This window comes from Pieris rapae, chromosome 2 (genome assembly GCF_905147795.1).
Source record: "Pieris rapae chromosome 2, ilPieRapa1.1, whole genome shotgun sequence".
In the NCBI taxonomy this organism is placed as follows: domain Eukaryota; kingdom Metazoa; phylum Arthropoda; class Insecta; order Lepidoptera; family Pieridae; genus Pieris; species Pieris rapae.
Genome location: NC_059510.1, coordinates 3,450,126 through 3,463,702, shown reverse-complemented (window position 1 = coordinate 3,463,702; position 13,577 = coordinate 3,450,126). Strand labels below are relative to the sequence as shown.

General features: G+C 31.8%; 1 protein-coding gene across 2 annotated transcripts in view; it reads left to right on the top strand.

Moving 5' to 3' along the window:
- The window catches only part of LOC110998844 (centaurin-gamma-1A), a 126,825-nt gene that overhangs the window by 100,044 nt on the left and 13,204 nt on the right, over window positions 1-13,577 (top strand). For both annotated transcript variants that reach the window (XM_022267635.2, XM_022267636.2), the window contains exons 2-3: window positions 11,615-11,761; window positions 12,152-12,237. In XM_022267635.2, coding sequence (XP_022123327.1) covers window positions 11,615-11,761; window positions 12,152-12,237 — 233 coding nt within the window. The remainder of the gene's footprint in view (window positions 1-11,614; window positions 11,762-12,151; window positions 12,238-13,577) is intronic.

Sequence of the window (13,577 nt, the reverse complement as noted above, 5' to 3'; positions counted from 1 at the left end):
AATTTAAAAATATTTATGAGATATTAAGGGGTCATACATTTGTGGTATACTTAATATTATGCTTATATAACGCCCTTCCAGGTTGGCACAAACCTGCTTATATATCACAAACATGCTTATATAACAACGGCCTTAAAGGAGATTTACTTCGTACTTGTCTTAATTATGTCTTATTCTACGTATAATATACCGTTCTTAATTTGGCTTACCAAACATGCTGACGTTTCATCCGCCTCTTATATGTAACCCTTCAACAACGCTAGATCGTAGGACCTAATAGACTCCCCTGTGTAACCGCAAGAATGGGCGACTGGTTTTTATAAAACATCTTAGCATTTTCAATAAAATAGGCTCGTTTGAAGCACATTGAATTTAATACAGACGAGTTGTCAACGCCTGCGATAGCAGGTAGCAAAAATATTCCACCCCGAACGCCCGCTATCATACATCTAATTACTTTGCACCTGGCTAGCGCGTGCCAACCCTAATGTCAAACTTAACGTTACATAAGTTGCCTTTTATAGCCTGTTTATTAGCAGGTCGGTAGCAATTACAAGTATTTAAGAAGTTAATGGGCCTATGCTTGCTGCGCATTTGACCTTAGTGAAATTAATAATTTTAGTACTAATTATAACTATGTAATTATAATTTTAAAACTAAATATTAGGCTACTTGCTATTTTCAATCTTTAATTTAATTGGTCCCTTAAGTAAATATACTTCTAAATACATTGCAAAGTTTAGGTGACAGTTAAAAATCTCCGTTCAGTGACCCGTTCTTTTTTCAAACTCCACCCGCATCGGCGAGGCTGTGATAAAACTTTCAATTGTTTTAAAATTAGAACTGTGTCATCGGCGCCATTTTGCGATTTTATAGAAGACGAGAAGTTGTATGTGACAGATTTATCCAAATGCAATTTTAAGATAACTTTGTTAGATGTATTAAACTGTCTCGAATACATTTTAGATGAACATCTGATATGTTGGCCCAATTCTGGCAATTGTGGATGCAGTCCAATAGATGCAAGGTTATATTTAATAATAAACATCAAGTTTTCCCCACTGTTCTGCTTATAATATTTATCATAGAAAAATCTATCAACTATGATAGTGGATCTACGGTAAAATACGTTCCATATAATTTTTGAAACAATCCAGATCCATAATACAATTGTATATATTCTAGCCCAAAATGTAACGAATAAAATAATAAGTGAAATATATTCTGCATAAAATAATCTATAAATAGACATAATCATGCATACAAATATAGTCTTATCAGGCATATTAGGCAGAAGCATCTGCGGATGATTATAATATAACATATTACCATATTATAATGTAAAAGTCTTTTAATAAAAAAATATTACAAAATTAATGATGGGTTTAAAAAAAAACGAAAATTAGCAAACGTGTCAGCATTTTAAAATCTTTAATAAATATAAAAAAAAATTACAAATCTTAAATGTTCTATCAAAGGCAAAGTGTTCGTGTTGAATATGATCTCCTGGTTGGAACATTAATGTATCTCAAATATCTCGCTGTATCATACATGATATAGGAGAGTTCACCTTGCTTATTTATTGGGGCCGAGACCCAAGAGGAAGTTATTGAAAAGGTTCGCGCGATATATTGCGGTGGCCCTCCCTATGGTACTCCAGGGGAGCGTGGCAATTGGGAGTGACATTTTATTCGTAATGGACGCCAGCGCTATTAATATTTAATACGTTTTTGTTTTGCTACGGAGAAGACTACTTCTACCTTGACAATTAAAATTGGATTGATTGAATTCAATCCCAAATACAATGTATGTATCTATAACAATGTACACTGAAGGTCAGAAGAAAATATTATTTATAAAACATATAGCTGACAAATCAAGGGTGCAGAAAAGACAAGAAGAACTGGTAAATCTTTTAAACCGTCAAGTTTAAAGTGTAGGGTACAAACCGATAATAAAAGATAATATACCAAACTTATACTCGTATGTAGTATAGTTGTTGGACCTTTACCTTTACCACAGTACATATATTGTTGTAGCGATACTGGATATTAATTAGACTAAGGGCCTGTTTCACAATGTCCGGATAAGTTCCAAATAAGCTATTTATTACTTATTGGTAGGATAAACTAGTGTTTGTTGCGTTTCACAACTGTCAGATAGCTATTCGTCATGAAACGCGAAGTTTCTTATTCGGAACTTTTATCTTCCAACCTACCATGGTAACTTTGTTTTTTTATGTCACCATGGCAACGTTTAGACTACTCATTAATACTAGTGTTAAAAGGTTTGTTACAAAGTTTTTGCTAACAAGCCAACGAGTTCATGTAAAGAAACTGCTATTCAAATTACAAAAGACAAAGAGTTGTTGAATGTTTTTCAAAAGCTCAGTAATTAGGCTAAGCTATTAATTAGGCCCACTACGCTATAATCAACTTTTTAAGTCCTTTACTTACGAGTTTCTTTGTAATCCTTAATGAGAGCTTAATAAGTCGAGCTTTTACTATGCAACTTGTTGTTTATTTTATATTTAAGTTTATTCGTTATGTTAGAGTTGATTTACAAAATTAGTATTATTAACATGGTTATAGTCTATAAAATAATCTAACACTGAATTTAGGTAGTCGAGTCCTTTTGGCCTGAATGTTTTAGTACAAAATTAATATAAACTGTAAAATAATATTTTGTTAATTTTACCGCAAAAGTGTGTAAAGTCACTAGCCCGTTGTGAAGTATGTATTCTATAATAATAAGACATTGCTGAATCCTAGTAATCTACGGTATTGTATTAGGCATTTTTCAAAATCGTGACAAAAATACAATTATTATTGACTTTTATAAACGATACTGTGAATCACAGTTTAAACTGTTCAAATGCAAATTTCCTTTATATCTGATGTAAGCTTATTCATTCAATTAAATGATCGCTATTGATACAATCACGTCATCATCTTTATTTATATAGTTTATGTATCAAATATTTACTTGAATATTTACTAATTTATTTTTATTAAAAATCTCAAAGGAATATTCAATGGAAAGTCGATGAATAAGTAATAATTGTAAGAGGATTCTTTTTTTTGCCTTGCAAGCGACTTGTAAAAAAATTGTCGATTAAAAAGTGTAGCGAAGTGTAGAATAGAAATGAATTTAGATTTAGAGAAATTTTTAAGTAATTATTATTGAGTGTATATTATCTATACTAATTGTATAAAGAGAACAGATTGTATATTTGTATTGAATATGCTCCGAAACATGTCGATTTTAAAAACTCCTGATCTAAATATAATATATAAAATATTTTCAAAAAAGGAAGGGGTTGTGTATGAAATTACAGTAGTGTAATCCAAGGTGTGAAAAATTCCATTAAAATTGTCTAAATTGCTGCAGAAACTATCGACAATAGAACAAAGTGATATATACTAGTTTTATGGAAGACATCAATGCCTACAATAAAAAAATAATTTTCACATGCATAAATGAAGAAAACTCTTTGGTTTAAATTGGTTACAAAATATTTGTATACGCCTATAAATAGGCACTTATGAATCACATCTTACCTTGTAGAATGTGTTTTCGACTGTACCCTATTAAGTAGTGGAAGTCATAGCAGGTTGTGCTATCTCCAATTATGGAAAGCCTGTTTACCGAGAGTCGATGGCAATGATTGTAGAGAATACAAACAAGTGAAGTACGATGATTATTAAACAAAATATTATAACGTTATTTTTTGTTTTATAACGACAAGAGTTTACGTTTTATTACCCTGTATAATGCAATTTATATCTTTAAAACTTTTAGATAGCATTTAGCTAAGTAACCAAAAATTTATCGTTGCAGTCTACAAAGGCCGCTTGAAATCTTTCACCATCTCAATCAAAGCGTCAAAGTCAATTACAGTGTTATCATAAACCGCGCCAACCCCAATTTCATTAATAAAACAAAAATCGCAAAGCTATTTTCAATTTAGTTCGTAACTCCCTGCGGCGAGCTACTTTCAAAAGCCATTATATTCCTAAGTGTAAACTAAAGAGCAATATGGCCTGTTCCGTTCCAATTTTCCAACGTGAACCGGAGGTTGGAAATGCGGGATTTTAAAAATGGAACGCCCAGTCAATTGTGAAAGTCAGGAGAGGTCGCTAGCGCCGTGATGGCTCACTGCCTGACCCACTTGCTTTTTAAAAGACAACGCTATCTCGTGAGGGCTCCGCGAAATGGGGCAGAAAATTGCAATGTAAGGATAGATTTTATCGTCCTGCAATCTAGCGCTTTTGAGATTATATGGCAGCCATTAAATTTAATTTTTTGCAGGAGACAGTAATTGCGTGATTATGCAAGATTGAAATACACTGTATAGTATTATATTTTGCTAACAATATGTAAACTTGTTTTCTATTTGTGTCCGCTGTAGTACAAAAACAAACGTTTTAGTATGTAATGCGTCATAATGAACTTCCAATAAACGGTCCCGCTAATTAAATAATTATGTACGTAGCTGATATAGATAAAGATATGTCTATGATAATGAGCCAATACGTTTTCATACACGCAATAATTAATGGACCACTTGAATATGTATACGTTTTTAAAATGCGCACGGCATAGTGGCTCGGTACCAAAGTAAAGCCGACGCACGTGGTTCTTGAATGCAGGAAACGGAAATAATTGTTTGTCCATAGAATCAATCAGAAAATCGCACGATTGAGCACGCGTTACAATTCGTGCGACATAGAACTTGTGAATACTTGGAGAGAGCAATTTAACGGAAATCCGGTGATTGGGTGATTTTTTTTTTTTATAGAACAGGAGGCAAATCGGCAGGAGGCTCACCTGATGTTAAGTGATACCGCCGCCCATGGACACTCTCATTGCCAGAGGGCTCGCGAGTGCGTTGCCGGCCATTTAAGAATTGGTACGCTCTTTTCTTGAAGGACCTTAAGTCGAATTGGTTCAGAAATACTTCAGTCGGCAGCTGGTTCCACAAAGTGGTGGTGCGCGGCAAAAGTTACATAGAACTGCTCTTATTCTCGATACTTACTTATTTCAACAGGTTTTGGACTCCTTTGCTTATCTACGTGTTCTTGTATACAAATAATGTAATTAATCAATCAATCTAAGATAAGACCAATTGAAAAGTATCATTTCAGTACGTTGATTATATGAGTTGTGAATGAAAATAAGGTGCTTATGAATTCTCTCTATTTGTTTCTGTACAGTCCGTACCTTTAATAGTTGCTGACGTAATTCTTGGAACACCTGGAACATCGAAATTATTCCTTGATACGTAATGTGAAGAAATTACACCTATTATTCTTTTAGACGCAAATACCTTAAGAAAATCATTTAATAATAAGTACATATGAAAGTACTTGTTCGTTGTAAATGGTTTTGTCTTCAGTTGAATTACCATATAAACAGAAAACATTGTGAGTGCGCTGAAGAAAAAACTGTGGGCGTCGCCACGGTAACCGACAATAAATGACTTAATAATGATCCGCATACACAAGAAATTCACGTATCGGAAAACATGTAATTATAAAGTTTGAGATGCTGAGTTGAGGGGTCGAGATAGTGGTGCTCCTAACAGTAATTTATCGATAACTTTTTAACTTAAATAAAATAGGTGCAGTTGAAGTATTATGCAAGCAGATGATCTTTCTCCTCATTTCAGCAAAACTAAGCAAAGCTCTCAAAAAATATAATTCATAAACGTATTATTTTTTTGTAGGGTGTGGGTAATGTGTTAAAAAGTAAATAATTACTATTGACGTTATGAGCAAGTCAGAAAATCATAGACCCCCTCTTCCCTAAGATAGTTTTCGTATTTAATTTAATTATTATCCTAAAGACAATTTGTTTATATCGGAGGATTATATGTTTATAGATATAATCCTCCATAAACACATCAATCAATAATCTAATTAAGCCATTGATAAAGCATTTCCTTGTGACGATAAGACGTTAATATATTTTATTATTAATAGTTTAGGTACATATAAAACGTGATACTATTCGATCTGAATTGACTGATATCCATGTTAACCGATAAGAAATTACTGAAGAGCTATTCCGAAACATGATCTTATTATCTAGGTCACTGATTATAATCACAATCATTTTGAATCGACGATATCATTTTATTTTGAACACGGCAGTGCTGTCATAACTATTGTTCACGTTTGGATTTAATGCATTTTACATTTAAGAAAGTATATATATCTACGTGATTCTTTCACAATTCATGTTTAGAAATGTACGAGGTTAAGTAGTATTTCGTAAATTTATTTAGTGGTTCAGATGTCACGTAACGCTTACGTTTTTTTAAATTGTCAAATCAATTACAATTCACTTCACACTAATAGTGTTTATTTAATGACAATCATTAAAAAATAATAAAATATTTTAAGAATATGTATAAGAAAACGGAGTGTTTTGAAATCACCTATCGAGTAGCACATCACTAGGGTTTCGCTTACCACGTGATATGAAAGATTTCGTAATCTATTCGCGAAGGGATCGCACAAAAGGTGCTCTGCTTTGGCAGATGTTATACAGGTACCTAAATCAGAGCAGATGTACCAAGACAGCGAGCTATTGTTCGTTTTAATTAAATTACTCCTCTTGAGAATTTCAACTCTGTTATTGCACTGTCTCCGTATTCTTCGGGACATGTATTTGTTAAGTTGTTTAATAAAAACCCTGGCTTAAAAATATTTTAATGATGCTAATAAACATTTATTTTCACCACACTATATGTGTAGTTATAATATGCTTAACGTATAGTTATAATTATTGTTATTAAAAATAAAAACACATATAAAGAGTTTGCAGTTGACAGTTAATGCTGGCAGCATTTCCTTGCTGTATTGCGATACTTATTCGTTGAGCGAGGAAAGCACCAGTTCTTGAGTAACCGGTACTACGAGTATAATATACCAAGCGCCAACTTCAATCTTACTTAACAAATAAATTTTAAGTATCATGTGTGTTAAAAATATATAGTAAATGATAGACGTAGATACAGGTCATTTTTTAAAGCCGATATTCCAGCAGTAAATTCAAAGCACAAATCGCTTGAAACACGCATAAAATCCGCCCCCCAATAGACTTTGTTGATACTTTTTGTTAAAGGAATATGAAATCCCTCAATATTGTAAGTACAACCTAACAAAATCCAATATTGATAAAAGGTAAAACGTATTTTTCTTTCCATTCGCCGTATAAATGAGCGGAAGTCACGGCGCGCCGACGAATGGGCCATTACCCCTTTTTCCGATTTTGCGCCCCTAATCCGGTGTCATAGGGCTTCAGTAGGTCAAACCGCAAAGCCTTCAAGCCTCAAATGACATTCGGGGGTTACGTAATCTTTATGAGGCTTCTATCTTATGTAAATAAAGACATGAGACAAGCCGCTCTTTATTTATAGAAATCTTCTGCGCGTGTGTTTGTAATTAAACTAAAATTGACTGATTTTGATGAAATTGTATTGTATTGTGTGTTTGGAGTGGATTCGAGGATGGTATGTTATTCGATGTTTTTTTTTCATTTTTGGATTTAAGTAAGTAAGTAAGTCTTATTATTAATTATTTTTATTTCAACGTAAATTCAAAAGCCATAAAACGTCTATTTCAAAAGTACTTAAATAATGTAAATCAGACGTTCCCTTAACTATACTTTAATCCCGTTGGATATTAAAGTATTTTTGTCCTATATATTGTATTTACTTCTTAGATGTTTATGAGTGGGAGGCAGATGTCATCCTCTATTTTAAAACTATTTACGTCACACGTCCCTATCATTTGAAAAGCGGAATCCAATTTATGACCATGAATAACATTTGTGGCCTGTCTTTTAATTTACTACGGCTATTCCTTATTTCTTTGATATTGTCATGCTTTTAAACTTTTATAATTGATTGTAGTATTACTAATAGATTTTCAGTAAATATAAATACTTAGTTGTTTAAAAATATATATAGACACAATATGTGCTTGACCCCATTAAGCTGAATTAGGTGTATAGGTAAGTAACAGTTTAACTTTAATTAAAATCGTTGGAGCAGTTTTTGAGATTCAAGTATTACGTAAGGTAGATTGACTGCAATTTATCCCCTCCCCCTCCTCTTCTCAGCAAAAGTATGCAGAGCTCTCAAAAATACATAAACGTTTTATTTTTTGTAGGAATCCTAGAAAATGCATTTTGTACCAGCATTAACAATTTCTTGGTAATTGGTACATATGTGTAAAAAAGTTAAAAAATACTGTTGACGTAATCACCGAATAGGAAATCAACGGACCCCCCCCCCTTTCCCCTCTAAAGTGCTTACGTTATACCTGAACGACCCCTTCTACTAAAAAATATCTGTATTTCAAAAGTTTTAACTCCATAAGTACATATAATATTATCCAAATATATATACAATATACATATATTTTTCGCATCTAAAGATGATCAAGAATAAAAATGTGTTCAGATAATTTTAAATCCGTGAGTTGATTGGATTGTTGGCGGGTTTAGACAATTACATATATATATATATATTGTTTATGTTTTATCTGTCTATAGAAATCCTTGTCTATTGATTGCTTAATCTGTGTCACTGCTTTTGCTTCGTTTTGCATCATCTGCCACAATTGTACAAACAATGGATTGACCTTGTCATGACATTTGCTTAACCTTCCAAAACAAGGCCTCGTTAAAACGAATAATCCTATTTGTAATGGCGGAACGGAAACCATATAATTAAGAATACCTAAGCAAATAAAAACTACATAATTTTATTAAAATTATTTTTTTTTCAAAATTGATATAAAAATACACAGTTTTTGTACCTATTGTAAACAAGGTCAATAATTCTTTAAATTTTGTTTTATTTTACGAATTGATAACGAGTATATTTTCTAAAGTATATATTAAAAACAGTACTTTCTAAACTAAAATACTAGTGAATTACTGATTAATTCAAATATTTCACTCCAATGATTTTGTATTGTATATTGTAGGAGTCGCATCTCTAACTAGCATCTTGTCATCTCTTCATTTTAAAATATGTATAACTTTTTAAGTTACATAATAAATAAACAAAGCCAGCCAGACAAATAATTTCTGTTAGACCGTTTCTAGATTCAAGTATTATAATCTGTATTTTATCTGGATATACCTAAAATATACCTTGATAAAAAGTGGGTTAGATTATACTAATTCGCTTCTTTTTACAAACACTGTTTCATCAAAATACATTCGTACAATTAAGATCGCCAGACTTCAACGTCTCATGCTTTTGACGCGAAGCAATTTGTACCAAATGTGTGATTCTGGAAGCAAATTAGTGAGGATATAGCTTCCAAATGTGTTTAGGAGGCTAATTTTGAGCTAAATGTTACTGTACTAACTGAGAGGAAGCTTGTTCTTAAAATAGAAATGCGATAAACTGCAACTAAGTATAACATAATATGTAGTAGTGTATTGGTTTATTTCAATACTAATATAAAGGTAATAAATACAAAAACTACTGCATCGACTGGCTTACATTAATAAAATGACTATGGAAGTAATTTTGTTAGTATTAACATTTATTCTAAGGATATTAATCTAAAACGATAATAGTTACAAAATTATAATCGGTCAGTAATGTATCAGGACAAAGCTTTAGGTTGATCTCATAAAATATCTATATTTTATTCTCCTGCACTCCTCGTATATTTTGAAGTCATTGTTAAGTAGGTTTTGGATTTAATAAAAAAAATACTCTTAATAGTCTGTTCTAAGTATGTATTGTCAACCTTGTGAATGAAAGAAATGCATCAGTTATTAATAATTGAATTAAGAGAATAATCATATTCTTTTGTTTTATGCTATATGAATTAACAGGACCCTAAAATTTAAATTAGGAACTAATTCAGAGACCACAGACCAATAATAAGGGTTTGAAAGTTTATTAAGAATTCATAAACCGAAATTACCCGCCCATTAGGTACACGACGGGAGTTTATAGCATCGTAAATGTGTGAAATGAGTGTTTGATCGTATATAGGTTAAAGTAGGGGTCTGGTAGACCCCACCGTGTTGACGGAACAAGTTTTGCATTGATTTATATTGAGCGCTTGTCTTGAATTATGTTACTTTACGAGTAAAATCGTTGACGCCATGTACTCAGTACATGTTATACAAAAATAATACACAGAGCACGTCTAGGAACAAAATATTCCAGGATAGAGTCCCTATCGCTAGGCGAACTTCTCTGAACTAGGTCTGACAGATGTGGAATAAAAAGATTTGATCGTATTTTCTAGTTTTTGGAACAAATTATTCAAAAGCAAAAACCGATTACCAACGTAAAGAAGTACCGAACGAATGAACACTTTCGTAGATTTTGTTTGCTTTTCCATTTGTTTTTGCGTATCAAATAATAATTAACAAAGCACTGGACGCTTCCTTTCTCGGAGGCCCTATAAATATTCAGACACTAAACAAGGTCTTGTAGAACTGTCATTGATCAGTATTCAGTAGCTGTAGACGTAACCATCTAGTTTTTGTCCCAGTGTTTGAATCTCGATAGAAAGTGCCGCGAACTCAAGTTTTATTTCCTTGTTAAGTTAAACTGGTTTTTCTTGTGAAGTTATTGTCGTTTGAAATTATAAAAAAACTAAAAGTCTGCATAAAGTGTGACAAGCGCTAGAACGTTTGAATTGTTTTTTTGAAGTTATACTTCTTTTGGCGCGATGGAGAAAAATGATGAGAGTGAATTTTTACGATGCGCGCGCAACAACACCTAAATTCGACATCGTAAAGTTAGGTCTAGGTGGCAAAATCGATAGCACGTGTTTTGTAACAGTACATAAATATTATTTCGGTGTTTTTAAATCAATTTCATATACGACGGTGTTAGTATTTACTAATAATTTATTTATTTAAATACAATCTTTTTGATTAATTTTAATATTTATCGTTAATCACTACTGCATTTTAATTATTTAATTTTCCATACGCCAAAGAAGTATAACTTCTAACGCGTGTACATAAGTACATACACACACTTATTTATTTTTGTATATAAAACATGAATTCTTATTTTTGATAGGTAAATTGAATATAGAATAATTGTGCAGCCGCCAAAATCTCGACATGTAATACAATGATTTCATATTATAACTAAGTAAATTTAATCTTATATTTAATCAAATTATACATAAACAAGTTAAATACAGGAAGGCAAGACACTCTCACGTTATTATTTTCGCATTAGAAAATTTAAATAAACTTTCATCCAGTCTGCACAAAGTTTTAGAAAAAGAAACTTCATTATCTAAGTGTTGAACCTATTTTCTATAATTGTAAAAAGTATGCTTAATGTAGAATGATAAATAATATGACTATATAATTTTCCCGAAAGTTTTTGTTTTCTTGACTGCAGCGGCACTATTGAGTCTGATTGAGAATGTAAGTTGTTACATTCAAAACAAAAAATTTAATAGTTTTTAAAACAATAGAAAGTACTCATTGAAATATAGATACTCTTATATACTTATTTAGAAATAAGTATACTAATATTAGAAAAATTAAAATTTTAAAATATTCGTACCGATGTTTTCTAAAAAATATTTATTCATTCCAGATTCATTCGTGAACAGCCAGGAATGGACCTCCGCTCGCGGCGTTACCGAGCTCCGTGTTGGGGTTCTGGGCTCCCCAGACAGTGGAAAGTCAGCGTTGGTGCATAGGTACTTAACAGGAGCCTACATGCAGGAAGAAAGTCCCGAAGGTGAGGACGATGTTTTGAATTGAAAGGTCTACTAGATGTTACATATAAATTAACCAATAAAAAATATTCGAATGTAATGCAAAAAAGCGCCACCTATATTGTTATATTGACATCTATGAAACAGCTTGATTTTACAAACCAAATGTTTTTTAATGCTTAGTAGACTCAAGGATAGATGGCGCTTATATCAAATAGTTAAATTTAATAAGTTGCCTTGATGTTGTGTGAAATAATATTAAAATTTTACTCGATTGTTTATAAAGACAAGATTTCCACTAGGCATACGTGGACTGATTATTTCTAATATTACACGATCCCAGCGGATGTAACGTTTTCAGATTTATCTTAGATTTCCTACAAGGAGTTTGTAACTTAAATTTGTTTCTATAGGCGGACGTTTTAAGAAAGAAGTCATCATCGATGGACACAGTTACCTCCTACTTATAAGAGATGAAGGCGGATCACCCGAGATGCAAGTGAGTATAAGTTTTAGAGATACCTTAATTTTATTACAGCTATAATTATGTACATACATAATTTTTCCATTTTTTTATTAAAATATATAAAAAAATACGTGCATATAGTAGGCGTATTAATATTAATTTTGATAGGGCAGCAAAAACTCTTAGTAGAAATTTTTAATATTTGATAGTGTATACTATTTTTATATACTGAAGCAAAACCTTCAGCTATTTATATTTACATAAGTGTGAAAAGGGACATCAAAGGAAAGGTCTTCAAAGACACTGATATCTACGCTGAAACTAATAATAGTTTTTTATATTGACCTGATTAATCGTTGTAATAATCAAACGTACTAAAGTACATAAATTCTTAAAAATTAAAGAAGTTTGTTGCCATCTAAATGAACAAATTTTCAAAGTTACATTATTACAATTTTAGTTTTAAATGACAGCCTGAATAATTCCCTAGACTGGTTCTCTAAGCAATTTAATTTCTAGTGAGCCAATAAATAAGTAATAGCGCAAAATTTTCGTCTATTTCTACTCAGTGTTTTGTACGTTGACATAGACAGTCAATGTCCTTTAACGATAATATGTTTTTCGTATAAGCATATCTTTTTATGTCAGAGTGAAATTTTAGTTTAGTTTTTAAATTTACGCTGAAAGCATTGCTCAAATTGCATTATTTTTACTCCGAAAATTCGTAGCACCTGTTCATTTTATAAAAACGCAAGCTAGTAAATAATTATAAAATAAAAACAAATACTATGAGTGGTTCCTTATAGAAACATTTTCAACTGGCCACATAATGGTTTTGTAAAAATTTATGGAGACAGGATGATGATGGTGAAGTATCCTCCAACCGAAAGAGAGGATCATCGACTTGTCAAACCAACCTTAATGTTTAACGCTAGCGTTAGCAATGTTTGTAAGCTTAGATTGTGTATGTCGCTAAAAATACAGATTATTATAAGAATATTCGTCCGGCGAAACAGGTGCAGAAATACGTCCGTCCCAAGCGTTGAAAAGCATTGTTGAAAGGAATTTTAAGATTAATTTAAATAGTGCGTGCGTAATTGTATATTACGCATGGTCACACGTAGGCGTTGATGCCATGTTTTGTAGTAGGTACATATAATAGGATTTCCGCGTTAACGTAACCTAAATAACGGTCGTAAAATTATATCATTTAAGTAATTGTTATCCAAGAATAGAAGCAAATGTGAAAATCATTTCATGAAATTTTTCGCTTAAATAAAGTCAAAGTCAAAAATATTTTATTCATATAGGTAACATAATGTACACTTATGAACGTCAAAAAAGAGAAATAAATAAATGTATCTAATTTTACA